Source organism: Triturus cristatus, chromosome 3_1 (assembly GCF_964204655.1).
Source record: "Triturus cristatus chromosome 3_1, aTriCri1.1, whole genome shotgun sequence".
Lineage (NCBI taxonomy): Eukaryota > Metazoa > Chordata > Amphibia > Caudata > Salamandridae > Triturus > Triturus cristatus.
In genome coordinates this window covers 17,017,827-17,038,958 of record NC_140583.1, presented here as the reverse complement: position 1 = coordinate 17,038,958, position 21,132 = coordinate 17,017,827, and the positions used below count along the sequence as shown (strand labels likewise).

The following is a 21,132-nucleotide window of genomic DNA, read 5'->3' as shown; positions in this document are numbered from 1 at the left end:
ACAGGGTCTGACATTGATCCGGATTGATGTCACAGGGGCTGACATTGATCAGGATTGATGTCACAGGGGCTGACATTGATCCGGATTGATGTCACAGGGGCTGACATTGATCCGGATTGATGTCACAGGGGCTGACATTGAAAGCGTTTTCTCCAAGTGTGTTAACATACATGCAAGGCAATATTAAAAGCACCAGATTTCCAGATTTGCAGCTGTGTTCTATGTTATGGCTAGGGACGTGAGACTGACCAAAGCAAATCAACAGAGCTCATTGTGTTACGACCTTGAACACACTGTACAGACAAGGAGCAGAGGGTTCAACTAAATATGTGAAATGCAGACAGTTCTCATGTGAAAGCGAGCGAGCAAAGTGTTTACGAGAAATGTGGCATGTAGTAACGTGAGCAAAAGCGGCAAAATGGCGGCCAAGCATATACTAACTTATGCTAACTTAACAATGTCCTCAGGTGTGTCCATATCCTCACTACAAGCGCTCATGCTGGCCGAGGGTGGATATGAGGAGGGTACAGTGTAAAGGAAGGGGCTGGGTGTCTCTCACGCGCACAAGTAGAACACAAGACTGAGCATGACCGCCCTAACTTTCGATGGAAGAATGTAAAAGAGACCAATAATTGGGACGAATGGTTTAAAACAGCGTGGGAGATGTAAAGTGTAATATTCCAAGACTGAAAATACATTCTAATGAGCGCCGAAGGTCAGCTCTCAGCGGTGCAGCGGGTGCAGTCGCACAGGGGCCCAGATCCCCGATGGGCTCCCCGAACCCTGATTACGTCAGTATTGTATTACGCATCAAGTACTCAGGGAACCTAATCTCTTTCCTTGAATTAGAGTCCATGGCATCCATGCTACGTCACTGGAGTGAAGTGGAGAGACCTGTGGGGAGGCATAGCCTGGCACATGCTAACCCTAGTATCTTCATTAAAACTTTGCATTCTCCGGCTAACGTTTAAGCAAATATGAGGACAGGAATGGCCCATCCAGAATTGGTGTCGCTGCAGCTCGGGAAGTCAGCAGGCACAACCCATATCTGGGACTAAGGTCACCGCCCGGAAGCAGTGATTGCCAAATGAGAGGAAATCGACCATGCATGAAGCACATATTGATCTATCGAGTGACACCAGTAGTAGACAAGGTGCAAACAAAACACAATCACAGATATATTGACAGGTAAAAGGCTGGACAAGGTACTCGTTGAGGAGAGCTGTACTTATTCTCCTCTGGTGGACGGGCGTGGCCAATCAGGAAATGTCCCAGGGCACCTCCAACCCTGGGTGGTGGTATTCCCTCCTTTGGAACCGTTATTTGTGCACTTCCTGCTCTGACGTCACCCATTAAACCAGTTTCACCTGATTCGAGTGGATGTGTGGTTGACTCGTCTGTTCACCACTTCATAGGGAAATGTTCGTGTCTCGCAGAAAAGGGAGAGAGATGGATGTCTCTCTGGTCTGGGTGTCTCTTCCACCACCCCATGCACACCTGGCTGCAGTGAGGGGAGCAGGGGGTGTATGTGCAGGCTGGCCTGCATAAAAGGGCAAAACCAGCCCTGACCAGTGGAGACCACCATTGTGTGTACAACACATATGTGGGATCAGGTTGGCTCCAGCACTCACTGGTCTGTTCACCACATAGGACACTATGTGCTCACTCTTAACATTCAACACGGGAGCCCTACATGTGTGTCTCAGACTGAATGACGGCAAGGGGTATGGCCCCAGTTTGCTGGCCTGAAAAGACTTTTGCTTGGGGGCAGTAAGCCGCCCCCAAGGAGTACAGGTACAAATGCCTTTGCCTTTGACTATGACACATGTTCCCAGGTTCACCTAGGTTTTGGAGAAAGAGCCATCGCCACTCATGAGATGAAGAGTGTGCATTTTGGGTCCCTCGAACACCATATTCCAGCCGTGATGCCTCAGAGTCAAGTGAAATGGGAACAGGGCTTTTGTGCTTTCTGGAGGATAATGGCCAGAACTGTCCAGAACATGTAAAGGGGAGGGCTTCGCAAAGCCATGTAGAGGCCCTCTGTTGCAGTAGACCGGGGTTGCAGGTTTAGCCTTCAGATGAGAGCTTCAGCCCTTGGGAGGGGCTTTGTCCTCCTAGTGTTGTAAATGTTTGGGTTCTTGTTTTCTGTTTGGTTTCATAGTTGGGTTTTAGCTCTATTGTTAGGTTCGTATGTTAGATTCCTTGTTTGGAGGTGGGACCTCTGACATTATAGTTAGGTGCGTGTTTGGCTCCTTAGTAAGGCGTGGGCTTGGGTTCTTGACTCCATGTATGGTGTTCTAGTTAGGCAGATATTTGGGTCTATATTGGGTTTTTGACTCCATATATGAGGTGAACGTTTGGGCCCTTGGGGGCATGGTTTGACTGTATAGTTGAGTGCGTGATTGTCACCTTAACAAGGCCTGTGCTTGGGTCCTTGTTTGTTTATTTGGCTTCATAGTTGGGAGCATGGTTGGGCTTTGTTGCTAAGTGAGGACTTCATAGTTAAGTGAGTGTTTGGTTACTTAGCTGGTTGTGTCTCTCTGTTGTTAGGTCGGTGGTTGGGTGTTTGGCCACATAGGTGAGGGTCTTAGTCCATGTTTTGGAGTTTGGCATCATGGATAGGTGCGTGGTTGGAGGTGTGAGTGCATTTTTGGTTCCCTGGTTAAGTGAGTGTTGGATCCTTGGTGGGGTGTTTGGCTTCATGGTTGGATGGCTGTTTTGAGTCCTTAGTTGGTTCTCTGCATCTGTGTTTAGACAGGTGTTTGGTTCTTTGGTTGAATGGTTGTTTAGGCCTTGGTAGGGATTTTGGTTTTGCAGTTAGGTGAATGGTTGGGGGGTTGACTTTGTAGCTGGATGCATGTGTTGGTGTGTGTTTGCCTTTCATAATTAATGTGAGTGTTTGGCTCCTTAATTAGGAGTTTCGGGCCTTAGTTGATTGCATTTCTTTGTGGGGTGTTGGGATTTCGCGTTCATGGTTGGATGAGTCTTTAGGCCTGTGCTTGTTTGTTTGGTTTCTATAGTTAACACGAGTGTTCGGTTCCTTGGTTGTCTGGTTGGCCCTCAGAGTAGGTGGGTGTTTGTATCTCTGGGTAGGGGTTTAGCCTTATAGTTAATGTGAGTGTTTGCAGCCTTGGTTGGAAGTTTGGCAAAGTTCTTGATTGGGAGTTTAGGTTGATTGGTTGTGGCTGGGAGACGTTCTTGGGGAGGTAAGCGTGGTTCAGTGGTGATTGAGTTTCATAGGTGTTTCCTTTAGCCTGCGTCCCCTCCCCTGTCTTCATACCTCACTACTCACACCCTGCTGGACCCATTATCTTATGCCTCTCTCTGTGCATATGTCATTGACCTCAGTCCTTTCATAACCAGTTACTTTCAGCATGCCTCCTCGTGCCCCGCTTTCTTCCATCTACTCCTGCATCACGCGCATTAACTATGCAATGCTCTGCTTTTCCCTCACCTCACACGCTTATCTCCCACTTACCCTCATATACACCAAGTATACCATTTCACTCTATTGTACCTATTTGTAGCTCAGCTTTTTATGCTTAATTCACCCTCATTCCTCCTGTAACTCACCCACTCATACCTGTAGCTTCTTTCTTACTCCTGACTCCATATGAAATATCTTTTTTAAACCAGCTTCGGTTTGACTCCCCTTCATTCATCAGTTTACCCACCCTCTTACCTCACTCACACTGACTCACTATGACACATCTGCCCCCCTTCTTGTGCAGTTCTTTCACTCACCCATGTATGCTTCGCTCACTCACTTGTCTTCATGCTGTCTCCTCTCCTCCCTGCGTCTACCTGATCGCCTTGTTTCTCTTCACTCATTCTCCCTTCGTGAGTGTCTAGGGGTGCGTGAAGGGCTCTGGGTCCTTTGTGGGGTCCATCTTGACCTTGGGTCTGCTCTTCTCTCCTACAGGTGGGAGCCATCACTTCCTGTCTGCTGCTCACCACCTAAGGGACCCCAGCGCCCTGGACACTGCCACAGAGTACGGCCATCTCCGGAATGTCCCATCTCCGGGTTGTGGGGACCCCTGCAGTGTCCTTTCCATTGCCCTTCCAGCTGAAGACCATGGGGGGGCAATGGACAACGTGTCTGAGAAGGACGACGACTCCGCGGTGTCTCTCTGCAGCCCGGAACCCACAGGTAACCCATCCTTGTGTCTTGGTGTCCTCAGAGGGCAGGGGCTCCCAACCTGGGGGGTCCGCAACCCTCAGGGGGTGCGAGATGGCATATCAGGGGGTGCGACAAAGAGGGGAAGTATGTACTGTATGCATAATAGGAGTCCAGCGAGAAGGATGTGGGGGGTGCAAACATTATTGAAACATTTCATAGGGGTGCATGGCATAGAAAAAGTTGTGAACCCCTGGTCTAGGGATTGGTGTGGGGTACCTTTTGTGCTTTCCCATCTCACGTTCACGCTCCTCCGGGGCATCTGGGCTCTGGCTTTGCTGTAACTCCAATGCTTGTACTTGTATTATGCACTAAGGTTCTCGTGTGGGAGTGTCCAGGTTGAAGCGGACATTGAATGGCGAGTAGTTCCTGGGTCTCTAGTCTGCCACTGATCACCCCCATACTTGGATAGGTTTGTTTGCGAGGATGTGGAGAGGTTTTGCTTGATGTTATTTGCATCCTCAATAACTTGGAAATTAATTTCATGTCATCCATCTCAGGGTCACCATTTCTGTGCATCTGATCTCTCCAGTCCTGTGCCCCTCAGTCCACATCTGGTACATTCATGTGATCTCCCAAGTCTTGTGCCACTCAGTCCACATCTGGTACATACAGCTGATCTCTCCAGTCCTGTGCCCCTCAGTCAACATCTGGGACATTCATGTGATCTACCCAGTCCTGTGCCTCTCAGTCCACATCTGGGACATTAACGTGATCTCCCCAGTCCTGTGCCCCTCAGTCCACATCTGGTACATGCATCTGATCTCTCCAGTCCTGTGCCCCTCAGTCCACATCTGGTACATGCATCTGATCTCTCCAGTCCTGTGCCCCTCAGTCCACATCTGGGACATTCATGTGATCTCCTCAGTCCTGTGCCCCGCAGTCCACATCTGGGACATTCATGTGATCTCTCCAGTCCTGTGCCCCTCAGTCCACACCTGGGACATTCATCTGATCTCCCCAGTCCTGTGCCCCTCAGTCCACATATGGGACATTCATCTGATCTCTCCAGTCCTGTGCCCCTCAATCCACATCTGGGACATTCATCTGATCTCCCCAGTCCTGTGCCCCTCAGTCCACATTTGGTATATGCATCTGATCTCTCCAGTCCTGTGCCCCTCAGTCCACATCTGGTACACACAGCTGATATCTCCAGCCCTGTGCCCCTCAGGCCACATCTGGGACATTCATCTGATCTCTCCAGTCCTGTGCCCCTCAGTCCACATCTGGTACATTCATGTGATCTCCCAAGTCCTGTGCCCCTCAGTCCACATCTGGGACATGCATCTGATCTCCCCAGTCCTGTGCCTCTCAGCCCACATCTGAGACTTTCATGTGATCTCCGCAGTCCTGTGCCCCTCATTCCACATCTGGGACATGCATCCGATCTCCCCAGTCCTGTGCCCCTCAGTCCACATCTGGGACATTTATGTGATCTCCCCAGTCCTGTGCCCCTCAGTCCACATTTGGGACATTCATGTGATCTCTCCAGTCTTGTGCCCCTCAGTCCACATCTGGTACATGCATCTGATCTCTCCAGTCATGTGCCCCTCAGTCCACATCTGGGACATTCATGTCATCTCCCCAGTCCTGTGCCCTTCAGTCCACATCTTCGACATTCATGTGATCTTCCCAGTCCTGGGCCCCTCAGTCCACATCTGGTACATGCCTCTGATCTCCCCAGTCCTGTGCCCCTCAGTACACATCTAGGACATTCATGTGATCTCCCCAGTCCTGTGCCCCTCAGTCCACATCTGCGACATGCATCCAATCTCCCCAGTCCTGTGCCCCTCAGTTCACATCTGGGACATTCATCTAATCTCTCCAGTCCAGTGCCCCTCAGTCCACATCTGGTACTTGCATCTGATCTTACCAGTCCTGTGCCCCTCAGTCCACATCTGGTACATTCGTGTGATCTCCCAAGTCTTGTGTCACTCAGTCCACATCTGGCACATACAGCTGATCTCTCCAGTCCTGTGCCCCTCAGTCAACATCTGGGACATTCATGTGATCTACCCAGTCCTGTGCCTCTCAGTCCACATCTGGGACATTAACGTGATCTCCCCAGTCCTGTGCCCCTCAGTCCACATCTGGTACATGCATCTGATCTCTCCAGTCCTGTGCCCCTCAGTCCACATCTGGGACATTCATCTGATCTCTCCAGTCCTGTGCCCCTCAGTCCACATCTGGGACATTCTTCTGATCTCTCCAGTCCTGTGCCCCTCAGTCCACACCTGGGACATTCATCTGATCTCCCCAGTCCTGTGCCCCTCAGTACACATCTGGGACATTCATCTGATCTCTCCAGTCCTGTGCCCCTCAGTCCACATCTGGGACATGCATCTGATCTCCCCAGTCCTGTGCCCCTCAGTCTCACTGGTAAGGGGTGTGACCGGTGCAGTACATAGAACTGTGCTCGTTTGAAGCGGGCATTCCTAGGCACTCCTGGACCAATGCATACCCTTGGCTCCACTCTTTGTCGGCCAAGGGCTCTGGAAGGTCCCCGCCCCACCTCTGTCTCGCAGGTAGTTCTTTCTGTAGTTTAGTTTGTTTGAGGGCTGTACACAATCGGGACACTAGGGGTCTGGGGGATCCCATGTATATAATAATGTCTAGTCCGTGGGAAGTGTCTGGTGTGTCCGAAAAGACCTTCCAAATCTCGCAGGCTAGGTTTACAATTGTAAAAACTGCCCGGACCTATCCTACTCGGATACAAATCTCATAGCATATCACACCTCCCTCCCTCCACACCACCATAGTCATGCGCTCACCAAGATTATTAAATGGTCACAGACACCACAGCAGAAGCCGTCTAGAAGAGGGTGGTCTGCGCATCACCAGTTTACCCTCTCCCATGCCTGTGCCACCAGCTGGACCACATACAGACTACACTCGTCGTGCTGTGAACCCGCTCTCAAACAGCTCAGCAAGTGAGTGATCCTTGACCGGGGCACCTGCCAGTGATCTCTTCTCCCAGTTGTCCCCCACTGTACACCCACTGTGTGCTGGAGTTGTACCGCCTGATAGTACATTTCCATGGCCAGGAGCCCCAGCCCCCGTCATCCATTTCTAGCATACGAACGTTGAAGCCTTCGCTGCTCCTTTTACCTGCGTATTTGAGACATATTAACAGGCTGTGGAACTGTTTAGACGTACCCCTGGTTATCTTGCATTGTGTATTCTCCAGTACATAGAGGCACCGAGGCAGAGGCACCATTGTTACCTTTGCGATCCTGCTGTTGCCAGACAGCGGTAGTTTTTTCCTAAAGAGGCCTGTTAGCACCTGACCCATGTCATAGGTGTATTGTTTCTCTGCAGTGCGTGCAATCTGTATCCCCAAAATATGCAACCTATCTAGATCCCATGGCAATCCTATCTTAGGCAGTGACTCCCTTGACGTTCCAGCCAGTCCAGCTAGTGGGAATGCTAAGGATTGTTCAGAGTTCACCTTCAGATCCGAGATGCTCCCGCACTTCGTCAGTTCGCGTAGCAGCTTCCGCACCGCCACCTATGGTTCTGTGTGGACATCACCCATCTACAAAGAGATTGTTTGCACCCTGGTGCCCACTCGAACCCCAAGGCTTGTAACACGGTGCAGAGGTGAACTGCCAAGGTATCTATGGCCAGTCCAAACCCCGGTTTAAGGCTCCATAATCTCTTGAGCTAAGTTTGCTCTCTCTGAATACCAGTCATTCTGATAGAGATTTGTAGCTGCAGATTTCTCACCTTTTGAATATCCCCAGGCATCAGACTGGATCCGGAAACGTTTTTTGTGGTTCCTCTGGGCGCCAGAAGGTGGCACGGTGCAGCTCCGCACTGATGCTGCTGTGTTCAGGAAATGATGCGCAGAGCCTATAAAGGCGCCACTCCTGCACGAAGCTCTAGACGTACATACAGAGCTTCTCTCTTCTCTGAGAGATTCATTATTTGGCAACTTTTATATTTTTCACAGTATGCAATGGATGAAACAACCTAAGCTGACAGGTTTTAAGCCCTGTAGGGGCTGTCTCAAACAGATGTCAGAGACAACTTCCAACCAGGTCTGCCTATGGTGTCTAGGGTCGAGCCATGAATCCTTGACCTGCAGGGTCTGTGCATTGATGAACCTGAACGCCATCAGGGAATGCAAAGCAAAACTTTACATGTCCAAGCACAAGAACATGCAGTGTGTGGACTCCTCAAAGTTGAAGGTTTGTTCCCCGTCCTGCTCCCGGGGTGACAGAGACGCTATCGAGGACGGTTTTCGTTGTGCTCCAAATCCTCAGCTAAACACAAAAAACATAAGAAGTTAAAGCGGAGTTCTGTACCTTCGTGCCATTCCTACTCTCCTGATGGAGCGCCCGCTCCCGGAGTCAGGTGACTTCGGAGCCAATTCCGTGGCTGGTTCCAGCACAATGTATGTTTCCAGGCCCTTCCGCCATGCCAGATCAAAGAGCTTCGTTCAGCTATCCCAGACTCCCTCTGGTGCACCTTCGGCCCCTACAGAGCAGGGATGCCTTCCATCTGGCTTACCGCTGGCAGGTTTGCCCTTAGCTTGAAATACACCCTATGGGCTCCAGTCCCGACACTGCCCACGGCGCCCATTTCCGATCCAGGCCTAGGTATGTCAATGCTGACTTTGCTGTCTGAAGAAGGGGCTTTCCAATGCTGACTCAATCCGGGTCTGGCTTAAACTGACGTCATAACTGAATCCAACCAAATTTTCTGCTCTCGCCTCACCACCTGGCAGGCACCATTCCCTGCATTCTCTTTTGGGCAATAACTCAGATAATGATGCTTATCAGGGTGATCTGTTAGCTCAGGTCTATGCTGACGACAACTGATATGAGGACCTCCAAGATGCTAGTGGGCTTGACACCTTCCCGGAGTCAGTCAGCCCTTTTTTGTCTTCATTGCCCGGCCACGAAAGAATCTGCGTTCTACGCTATGGTGATGCGCAGGGCGTCTGAGGGTCTTGACCTCCAGCGTCTTACTATGGAGGTGAAGCCAAAGTTCTGATGGAAGTCGTGCAGCCCCAGACTGCTTCTGAGCCCTTTTAATGAGGCCTTGACCAATGCCCTTCTAGGCGCTTTAGGTACAATTCGTAACAGCCCTCCAGTTGACCGGCAAATGGCTTGTCATCGCCCTGCTTCAGGGGACTCAGCTTTTCTGTCACAGCACTTCTCTCCAGAGAGTCTTGTGGTGCAGGCCACCACGAGCTGAACCGACCCCAACAATTTCCCTACCACTCCCCCTGACAGGGAATCAAAGCGAGTGGAGACATTTAGGACACTCTTGATCTCATATGCCAGTTTGGCTCTTCATGCCATAAATGCTTACTAGGCTGCAACACTCATGCCCTCAGGCACCCGGTGGTGCCAGTCCTCCCTGCTTTCTTGAAGACCTTTGCGCTAATTTGTCACAGGCCATTTAGAATAGTCGTGATGCAAGCAAGTTCACAAGGGTGATGTAAAACACACACACAAAGGTTACAAATCAGCTAAATGTCTATTTGATTTGTGATGCCACAGATGCATTCCTAATAAGCAGCCGTCAGCAGTCCAGGTACAAATGTCTTGCAGCCGCAAGAGGGTGTGCAGCCAGTCTGTATTAATGCTCGCCCTTTGTCCGCAGCCTCAATCGGTCACCATATGTCTCTATTTGTAACTCGTGTCCCGCTCTCCTGGCCTGTCGTTTGAAACCGTGTGACATACTTCTAGTGCTCATTGGATAAAGGTATGTTTGAGGCATATGAGCTGCAGATCACACACTTAGGATCGCCATCTGGTGTTGGGCTTGGATGCTTGCAGGTTGTTGTTGTCTTCGGAAGAAGTCTTTTGTCACGTGATAGGTGACTCCTTCCTTGGACTACAGTGCGCATGGGCATCAACTCCATCCTCAGATTGTTTTTTTCCACCACTGGGTTCGGATGTAACTTTTCCGCTCCGGTTGAAAACCTCTATTTACAAGCTTTTCGAAGCGCAAAAACTCCTACAACGACACCGAAGCACCTTCACTCGACATCGATTTCATCGGCTCGATTCCGGACGTCGACACGGGCTGCTGCACCTATCTACGCCGTAAGGCCTACGGCTCATGGAAAGGACGGCGTTCAAAAAATGCCCCCAGTTTGGAGCAAAATTTCCGCACAGTGACCACCACAGGGTCTGTAACCTGTATCTATCACCGGAACATGACAAGTCCAGCTATCCAGCTTCGATCCAAAAAGACTATTCAAGATCGAAGGGCTCGACGCCACATCATGGCACAGAGACCAGCTCCGGAACCAGAAAACATCTTCAACGAGGTTCCAGATGTCCCGGAAGAAGATTCCGAGGATCTCCAAATCATCTCCGAAACAGACGACTCAGATGACCCCATTACTCCTGGGCAACGCGTGAGTACTACTGCCCCTGCCCCAACCCCTCCAAAACCTAAGGCATTGTTCAAAACTTCGCCTGCTGGCCTCAGTCGAGACCGAAAACACCCTTCAGAAGCCCCGCCTCCGGGCTCGGCTCCGAAGAAACATAAGCCTTCCGGTAGCTCGGGCCCGAGCAAGCCGCATGTCATTGTTCCACCGGCACCTTCGGCACCGAAGACACATGACCTCTCGGCACCGAAACCGGTTCCGGTGCCTTCGGCACCAAAAACATCGAGGCCTATAGATAAACCAGCACCGAAAGTTCCCAAGCTAGAAAACTCAACTTCGGCTCCGAAACCTTCATCGGTACCGAATTCTTCATCGGCACCGAAACCACCGGCTAAGGACTCTAACACACCTCCTAAAGCCAAAAACTCCACAGATCAACCAAAACCTCGATCGGAACCGAAAAAATCGGCGCCAAAGACTATTCCCAAAGAACAAGAACTTTTCCATCCAGATCCAAGACAGAAAAAAATCTATATTAATCCAAAAACTGGACATGTCACCGCGGTGCCATGTAAGCAACGAAAACTGGACACAACACCTGCCCCAGTTCCTATCAACAAAAAGGACTCTGCAACATCACCTATTATTCCTTCCTCTCCCATACGACCTTCTACCCCACCCCCTCTGCCTACACCACCCTTGCCTCTACCCTCTCCATCACATACACCACCTCCACAGGATGATGATGATGACCTAGGGATAGGGGGCGATCCTAATGATCCGTTCACAGATCCAGATGCCGTACCACTGGATGATTGGGCATACCCTCTACCAGATATGCCTGACCCTACACCATATCCCTCCAAACCGTCACCTCCAGATGGCCACCTGGGATTTGGATAATTATTAAATAGGGCAGCACTTTACCATGGTGTCACCATGCACTCTGACACACCCGAGGAAGACTTCCTACTAGACACTTTCGAACAGTCACAAAAGTCTGTACAGATTTTACCTATGATTAAAGGGGTCATAAAACACGCCACAGAGGTATTTAAAGACCCCGTCCATGCCAGGGTGCTTAACCCAAGAATCGAAAAGAAATATAGACCTGCCCCAGAAGATCCTTGTTACATCAAAGGACAGCTCCCTCTAGATTCTTTGGTCGTTTCCAACGCAAGGAAACGCGCCAACTCCCAAACCACAGGAGATACACCACCCCCCGACAAAGAATTCAAACTGTTAGAAGCCTCTGGCAAACGAGTAGCAGCACAAGCCGCTAACCATTGGCGTATTGCCAACACTAAGGCCCTACTAGCACGCTATGATAGGGCTCACTACGACCAGCTGGAGAATCTGTTACAACATCTACCAGACCAGTATAAGACCCAGGCAAATGACCTTATGCAGGAAGGAAAACTTATGTTCGAGGCATATGAGCTGTAAATTACACACTTTTGCATAGATCGGCATCTGGTGTTGGGCCCGGATGTTTGCAGTTTGTTTTTCCTCTTGGAAAGTCTTTGGAAGTCACGAGGTCGGCGACTCCTCCTTTGGATCGTATTGCGCATGGGCTTCGGCTCCATCCTCAGATTGTGTTTTTCCGCCATCGGGCTCGGATGTGATACTTCGCGCTCCGGTTCCAAACAGCTTCCAGTTCGACAATCAACGCGCAATCCTCACCCCAATCGCTGTATTGTTTCGATCACGATCTCTTCAATCAACGCACCTTCTCATCGACACAAACCTTCGGTTCCAGTCGTCGACTGCGGCCTTCGGGCCTACCCAAGCTCCGGTCCTGGCTCATGGAAAGAACTCCATTTAAAAAGTGCCCTCGATGTGGGTCCAAATTTCCCCACACCGATCTTCATGAGGTATGCAACCTTTGCCTCTCCCCAGACCACGAGGCTCGAGACTGTCCGGCCTGCAAGTCTTTCCGATCCAAAAAGACTATTCGGGACCGAAGAGCTAGAAGGAACATGGCACACTCCTCGACGTCCATTCCAGTCGACATCTTCGGAGACGACATCGACGATCCGGAACATCATCGTACCGAAGAGGACCTCGTCAGCGCTTCCGAGGCCGACGAGTCAGAGGACAGCAACCCGGCGCAGAGGGCCGTGAGTACCCATCTACCCCCTTCCACACCGGCGCCGACACCCAAAAAGGCTTCGGTCACGCCTTCGCCTCCGGGCCTAGGCAAGACCAAAGACACTGCTTCACACACCCCTCCTTCGGGCCCGGTCAAGAAGCCAAGTAAGCCTTCCGGCGGCTCGGGCTCGAGCCAGCCTGCCAGCGGTGCCGAGAAACACACTTCGGCACCGAAAAAGAGGCCTCCACCTCGACACCGACCTCCGTACCGAAGCCCTCGGGGTCGAAACCCAGCCCTTCGGCACCGACGCCATCTTCGGTGCCGACCAAACCACACAAGGCCACTGGCACCGACACTTCCAAGCCGAAGCCCATCTCGGCGCCGACCAAGAGACCGGAGGGTCCCATGCCGGGTTCTAAACATCAAACCGGCACGGAAAAACCTAAAAAATCATCGGCCGCGACGCCTTCGGCGCCGACCGACCAAATTACCTCACCAGAGCTATTTACACCGGATCCCTTGCAAAAAACTCTTACCAAGGATCCAAAAACTGGACATTTGACACTCTCTACTAAGAAGAGACATTTGGAGAAGCCTGCTCCGCCTCCACCTCCAAAGAGGAAGGACTCTGCTACCTCTCCGTTCAGAATACCTTCCCCTCCTCCTCCACCTCCTTCCCCACCTCCACCCCCTCCACCCCCACCTCATCGTTCTCCTACTCCGTCTCCAGACGATGATGATCACAGGGACCCATATTATGATACAGGGGATGTGCCACAAGATCCCACCCCTACAGGATCTCCCGATCCATGGGACGATTACCATATACGAGATATCCCCAACGTCCACAAGATGATATTTACCCTTCTAGACCATCTCCACCAGAAGATTCATTAGGGTTTAACCATCTTCTGCAAAGAGCAGCACATTATCATGGGGTGGACATGCATAATGACCCTGTGGAGGAAGATTTCCTCCTAGACTCATTCGATACTACACAGAGGTCCACCTCCATACTGCCCATGCTCAAAGGGGTGGTAAAGCATGCAGCAGAAGTTTTTAAAGACCCAGTTAGAGCCAGGGTTCTTAACCCACGTATCGAAAAGAAATACAAACCTGCTCCCTCAGATCCCTCTTACATCAGAGGACCAGCGCCACTAGATTCCTTAGTGCTATCTACGGCACGTAAAAGGGCAAACTCACAAGCGTCAGGTGATGCACCTCCACCTGACAAGGAGTCAAAACTGCTAGATGCTTCAGGCAAACGCACAGCATCCCAGGCCGCCAACATATGGCGTATAGCAAACACTCAGGCACTGCTGGCCAGATATGACAGGGCTCATTATGACGAATTAGAGAGCATAATGCAACATCTCCCTGAAAAATATAAAAGTAACGAGTTGATTCAAGAGGGTAAAACAATCACAAACACCTCTATACGTTGTGCCCTAGACGCAGCAGACACAGCCTCCAGGGCCATTAACACCAGCGTCCTTCTCTGTCGTCATGCTTGGTTAAGGGTATCTGGGTTTAAACCAGAAGTACAAGCCTCCATCCTTAACCATCGCTTTGACCAGGAACATCTATTCGGGCCAAAGGTGGATGAAGCCTTAGAAAAGATGAAAAAGGACACGGATACCGCAAAATCCATGGGGGCCTTACAGTCTCACCCGCCCAGACGCTCCTTTCACCGCTCATCCTTTCGGAGTGCATCCAGAGTCTACTCCTCAGACACAGCGTCCACATCGTACAAGTCCCCTACTCAGACCACCTTTACAAAAGGTTACCAAAGAGGCTACAGGGGTAACAACAACAAGGGCAGAGGCAAAACAAACAACGCCCGTTCTGCCACACCTACTACCCAATGACTTTCCCCCGCTCCCTCCAGACCATTCCACTCCGGTCATGTCTGGGAGACCATCACCTCAGACAAATGGGTGACCCAAATAATTCAGTCAGGATACTGCCTGGAATTAACATCTACCCCCCCAAACATTCCACCCAGGCAACACCCAATGTCACAAGAGCATTCAACATTACTAAAGCAGGAGGTAATCTCCCTCCTACAAAAACAGGCAATAGAACACGTTCCTGTCAATCAGCAATTCGACCTATTCTAGATCTCCGGCCCCTAAACACATACATACACTCAGACCATTTTCACATGGTAACGCTTCAGCAGGTACTTCCGCTCCTCTCCCAGAACGACTTTCTCACCACACCGGACTTGAAGGACGCATACTTCCACATTCCAGTACACCATGCTCACAGAAAGTACCTCAGATTTGTAGTGGACGGACAACACTACCAATTCAAAGTGCTCCTGTTCGGAGTCACAACAGCACCACGGGTATTCACCAAGTGCCTAGCGGTGGTGGCGGCACACCTCAGAAGACAGCACATTCACGTCTTCCCATACTTGGACGATTGGCTGATAAAAGCCACTTCATACAACCAATGTGTACATCACACCGCCACCACAATCCATCTACTTCACCAACTAGGCTTCACGGTGAACTACCAAAAGTCCCAGCTAACACCATCCCACATAAAACAATACCTCGGTGCCACCATAGACACCTCAAAAGCAATAGCCTACCCCAATCCGGCCCGGATTGCAAGCATTCAGGCTTTCCGACAAAAATTCATACCTCAACACTCCCTTCCAGCACGAGTGTTTATGCAACTGATAGGGATGATGGCGTTCCTGGACCCGGTTCCCCAGATAATACTAACAACGGACGCATCGCTCTCCGGCTGGGGAGCTCATCTATTACACCTCACAGTGCAGGGCACATGGACGCCGCAACAAAAGTTACTCCATATCAACCATCTGGAGTTACTAGCAATCTTTCTAGCCCTGAAATCTTTTCAAACACAGATTTCAGGCAAGGCAGTCCTCATTTGCACCGACAACATGACGGCCATGTATTATATTCAAAAACAAGGCGGCACACACTCTCCACAGCTCTCTCAATTAGCACAGAGCATATGGAGATGGGCAATTTCCCACAAAATCTTTCTCCTAACTCAACATGTCCCAGGAGTCCAAAACACCGTGGCAGATCTGCTCAGCAGACAGACACAACAGATCCACGAGTGAGAACTTCACCCACAGGTTATTCATCCGTTCTTTCAAATGTGGGGGCATCCACAGATAGACCTCTTCGCCACCCACGAAAACACAAAATACCCAAGCTTCGCCGCCAGATACCCACACCCATTGTCCAAAGGAAATGCAATATGGATGAACTGGTCAGGCAAATTTGCGTACGCTTTTCCGCCTCTTCCACTCATTCCATGAGTGGTACGAAAGCTACAACAGCACTCCCTCACACTAATCCTAGTAGCTCCAACTTGGGCCAGACAACCGTGGTACACCACGCTGCTGGAACTCTCAGTAGTACCGCACCAAAAGCTACACCTCTCACCATGCCTCCTAACCCAGAACCATGGAGAGATCAGGCACCCGGACCCAGCTCAGCTCAACCTTGCGATCTGGCTCCTGAAATCTTAGAATTCGGGTACCTAAACCTTCCCCCTGACTGTATGAACATCATCAGAGAAGCTAGATGCCCTACCACTAGAGCCTGCTACGCTGCCAAGTGGAAAAGATTTGTTGTTTATTGCCATAACCACACAATCAACCCTCTAGACGCATCCATACAGCACATCATATGCTACTTACTCCATGTTAGAAGGCGACCTCAGAGGGGCCCGGAGGGGGCCCTGACTGCCCTGAGACCCACCCTCGAGGTATCGTAGCCGGGCACTGGCGGGAGACTCCTCAGGGGAGGAACCTCGTATCTAGGAACGCACACTCGGCACCACACGACAGAGAGACACCACACGAGGAGTTCTTACGAGCAAATCTTTATCAGATCGGAGTGGTAGGATCGTTATGATCAGCAAGGCAAAATATATACAAGTAGAGCGCGGGCTCACAAAGTCTTGGAGGGGGGTTAGGAGGTAGAAGGACAGTCTTTGGGGATATGGATCAAATGCAGGAGCGTACCCGGCGCACAGCTCACAATCCTCGAGCTGGGGGATACGCTTGTCGTCGTGGGGTCCGGCGGGACCAAGAGAGTCTGTGGGCGCTGCGAGATACTCAGCAGGCTCGAGTATAAGTTCGAAGGTCTTACGATCTTCGGGGAGCCGCGAGTCACTCAGCAGGGCTCAAGCACGAGTTCGGAGGTCTTACGATCTTCAGGGAGCCGCGAGTCACTTAGCAGGGCTCAAGCACAAGTCGGGGGTCTTACGATCTTCAGGGAGCCGCGAGTCACTCAGCAGGGCTCAGGTACACGTTCGGAGGTTTGACGATCTTCAGGGAGCCGCGAGTCACTCAGCAGGGCTCAGGTGTTTCCAAGGCGAATCTGCCGGACAGTCCCAGAGCACCCCTTGTTATAGGGCGACTCCTCTTTGATGTCCGGAGCCTGTGCAGGCAGGGGTCTTGTCACCTGGGGGTCGCTTGTTGGGGGTTTCCTGCCATTGTCCTTTGATCCTTTCAGGGCCGGGTCGGGAGGAGCCCCAGACACCCAGCAGGCGTGGAGCCAGCCCTCGGGGAGGCCGGCGGGTCGAACAAAACCCACCTTCCCAGGGAAGCGCAGAGGTGTGATGGAAACTGCTCCTCCCTTTTCATCCCAAGGGGAGCGCGATGTCCTCCAGCCGGAGTGGCGCCTATGGCTAGGGTCGCGCTGGGGCCGGGCGGCCATCTTGGTGCATGAAGTGGGCACGCGGGCCCGGGGTGGCCGAAGGAGGAAGGCGACGGACGGGGGAAGTCCGGGTCGGGTGTGTGTGTTTTGGTGGGAAGGATCGGCTAGGCCGTGGGCTCGGGGCTGGTGTGAGGTGCCGGGGTCAGGTCTGTCTATGTTACGAGGGCCGGGTCTAACACGCGTCCCCCCCAGCTGAAAGCCGGAGAGAACTACCCATCTTCTTGGGAGTTCTCTCCGCTGAGGCGGAAGAACCGGGAGAGGCCATCGGCGTTGGCGTGGTCCGTACCAGGGCGATGTTCTACGGTGAAATCCATCCCCTGGAGGGAGATTGACCACCGCAGAAGCTTGGGGTTTTCTCCTCGCATCTGCATGAGCCATCGCAAGGGGCGATGGTCGGTTTGGACCCTGAAATGGGTGCCGAACAGGTAAGGGCGTAGTTTCTTGAGGGCCCAGACTACGGCGAACGCCTCGCGCTCGATGGTACTCCATCTCTGTTCTCGGGGCAACAGCCTTCGGCTGAGGAAGGCCACGGGCTGGTCTAGACCCTGGTCATTTACCTGGGAGAGGACTGCCCCGATGCCATGCTCGGAGGCATCTGTTTGTACCACAAACTCTTTGGAGTAATCGGGGGCCTGGAGGACGGGGGCCGTACACATGGCCGTTTTCAGGGCATTGAACGCCTCTTGGCAGGCGGGGGACCACTGCACCTTCTTGGGCTGCTTCTTGGACGTGAGTCCCGTGAGGGGCCCGACCAGGCTGCCGTAATTCCGGATGAATCTCCGGTAGTAGCCCGTGAGGCCCAGAAAGGCTCGGACCTCTGTTTGGGTAGTGGGGGGTTCCCAGGCTAGGATGGCGTCGATTTTGGGCTGTAGGGGGGCGACCTGCCCGCTTCCGACCTGGTGCCCCAGGTAGGTTACCGAACCTTGCCCAATCTGGCATTTGCTGGCTTTCACGGTGAGGCCCGCCTGGCGTAGGGCGGTCAGCACCCTCCGGAGGTGCTGGAGGTGCTCACTCCATTCGGAACTAAAAACTGCAATATCGTCGAGATATGCAGCGCTGAATTTTTCCAGCCCGGCCAGGACTCTATTTACCAGTCGCTGGAAGGTGGCCGGGGCATTTTTCATCCCGAAGGGCATCACGCGAAAGCGATAGTGCCCATCCGGGGTGGAGAAGGCGGACCGCTCCTTGGCTCCCTCTGTGAGCGCAATTTGCCAGTAGCCGCAGGTGAGATCGAAGGTGCTGAGGAACCGAGCAGCTCCGAGCCGGTCAATGAGCTCGTCGGCTCGGGGAATGGGGTGGGCATCGGCTCGGGTGACTTCATTGAGTCCCCGGTAGTCCACGCAGAAGCAGAGTTCTGGAGCGACACCGGGGGCAGCTGCTTTTGGGACCAGGACCACGGGACTGGCCCAGGGGCTGTCTGAGGGTTCGATCACGCCTAGGGTCAACATTTTCGAGACTTCGGCTTGGATACAGGACCGGACCCGATCAGGGACTCGGTAGGCTCGGTGTCTCACTGGCGGGCTGTCCCCGGTATCCACATCATGGAGACACCAGTCGGTGACCTTGGGGACCAGGGAGAAAAGGTCCGGAAACTGCCCCAGGAGCTGGCGGCAATCCTCACGTTGCTGGGGAGTGAGAGACGGGGAGAGGTTCACTCCCTCTACGGAGCCGTCCTTCTCCTTGGTGTACAGAAGATCAGGGAGAGGATCTGACTCTTCTTCGGACCCGTCATCAGTGGCCAGTAGGAGGGTCAGCTCCGTCCGCACAAAGTGGGGCTTGAGGCGGTTCACGTGGAGGACCCGGAGGGGGTCCCGGGGTGACAGGACGTCTACCAAGTACGTGACCGGGCTCTTCCGCTCAACTACTTTGAAGGGCCCGGTCCATTTATCCTGGAGAGCGCAGGGTTTCACGGGGGCCCTGACCCACACCAGCTGGCCCGGCTGAAACTCGACCAGCGTGGCGTTCTGGTCGTACCAGCGCTTCATCTCCTCCTGACTCGCCTCCAGGTTGGCCTCTGCCATCTCCCGGAATCTCCTAGTCTGATTTCGGAGGGTCAGGACATACCGGAACACATCTCGGGGGGGGCCTCGGGGCGCCGCCTCCCACTCTTCCTTGACCAGGCTGAGGGGCCCCCTGACGGGGTGCCCGTAGAGTAACTCAAAGGGGCTGAAACCCAAGGATTTCTGGGGAACTTCTCGGTATGCGAATAGGAGGCAGGGGAGCAGGATGTCCCACTTATGCCGGAGGGGCTCTTCCAGGCCCGCGATCATCCCCTTCAGAGTCCGGTTAAACCGCTCCACCAGGCCGTTTCCTTGGGGGTGGTACGGGGTGGTGAACTTATAAGACACCCCGCACTGTTGCCATAAGGACCTCATGTATCGGGAGATAAAGTTGGTACCGCGATCGCACACGACCTCGCGGGGGAAACCCATGCGGGAGAAGATCCTCATCAACGCCCGGCCCACCACGGGGGCCGTGACGGTGCGCAGGGGGATGGCCTCCGGGTAACGGGTGGCATGGTCCACCAGGACGAGGATGAACCGGTGCCCCTGGGAAGTTGGGGGTCCAGAGGTCCTACAATGTCGATCCCGACCCGCTCAAAAGGGGTACTGACGACAGGGAAGGGTTGGAGGGGAGCCTTGCGCTTCCCTCCACTCTTCCCACTGGCCTGGCACGTGGGACAGGACTTGCAGTGGGCTTCCACATCCGCTTTCATTCTGGGCCAGTAGAAGTGGGTCACGAGGCGACTGTATGTTTTGTCCTGACCCAAGTGGCCTGCGAGGGGAACGTCGTGGGCCAAGCCCAGGAGGAGGTTTCGGAAGCGTCGGGGTACCACCAACACCCGGCCGGACCCTAGCTCCACCGACTTCTGTTCGCTGTACAAAAGGTCATTCTCCCAATACACCCGGTGCGTCCCTGTCTGGTCGCCTGCGGCCTGGGCCTCTGCCTGTTGCTGGGGCCCGACCAGGGAGGGACAGGTAGCCTGCTCTCGGCAGAACTCCTCTCGGGAGGGGCCCCCCTCGTGGCGCCACTGGGCTAATTCGGGCAGATCGCCTAACTCGGTGACTGGGGTGGAGTCGGAAGGCGGGGGTTCGTCACTGGCGATCGACTCTTCTGGTGGGGGAATGTGGGGACTCTCGGCCGGGACCATCCTATCTTCAGGGGTCGGGGCGTCGTCGACTTCCCTCAGGGGGGTCAGTCGAGCCGCCATGGATCGAGTGGTGGCGGACACCCACTCAGGGAGGCCCATCATCCCTAGGTGGGTTTTGCGCTCAACTTGTCCCCAGGGGGAACTTTCCAGGTCGTTCCCCAGGAGACAGTCGACGGGCTGGGAGGTTCTCACTGCGACCTTCAGTTTACCGACCACCCCTCCCCACTCAAAGGGCACCAGGGCTACCTTACATAGGCTTTCTGTGTTGTCGGCTGAAATGACAGGGCAAAATACGTTGGGGAGGACCTGGTCTTCGTGGACTAAATGGCTGAGGACACCGGTGATGCTGGCCCCGGTGTCACGGAGGGCTTCTACTTGGTGGCCATTGATCGTTACGAGCTGCCCATATTTCTTTGTGTTAGAGGGCAGGAGGCTCCCAGGGACCATCTCTCTATCTCCTAAGGATACTAGGGCCATAGCGGCGGGTTCCCACTCCTCGGCCTCCTCAACCTCCTCCCCCAGGGCTACATTGGCTATCTGTCTAGCAGGGGGTGCTGCCTGGGTGGTGCGTGTGGCCATGGGGCATTTAGGGTCGTTGGCGTAATGCCCGGGCTTCTGGCAACGGAAACAAGTGATGGTTACCCGGTGCCC

General features: G+C 53.0%; 1 protein-coding gene across 25 annotated transcripts in view; it reads left to right on the top strand.

Annotated features, from left to right (window-relative positions):
* NR1H3 (nuclear receptor subfamily 1 group H member 3) overlaps positions 1-21,132 on the top strand; it is a 475,049-nt gene that overhangs the window by 305,954 nt on the left and 147,963 nt on the right. For all 25 annotated transcript variants that reach the window (XM_085646596.1, XM_085646594.1, XM_085646593.1 and 22 more), the window contains one exon: positions 3,923-4,150. In XM_085646596.1, the coding sequence (XP_085502722.1) occupies positions 3,923-4,150 (228 nt within the window). The remainder of the gene's footprint in view (positions 1-3,922; positions 4,151-21,132) is intronic.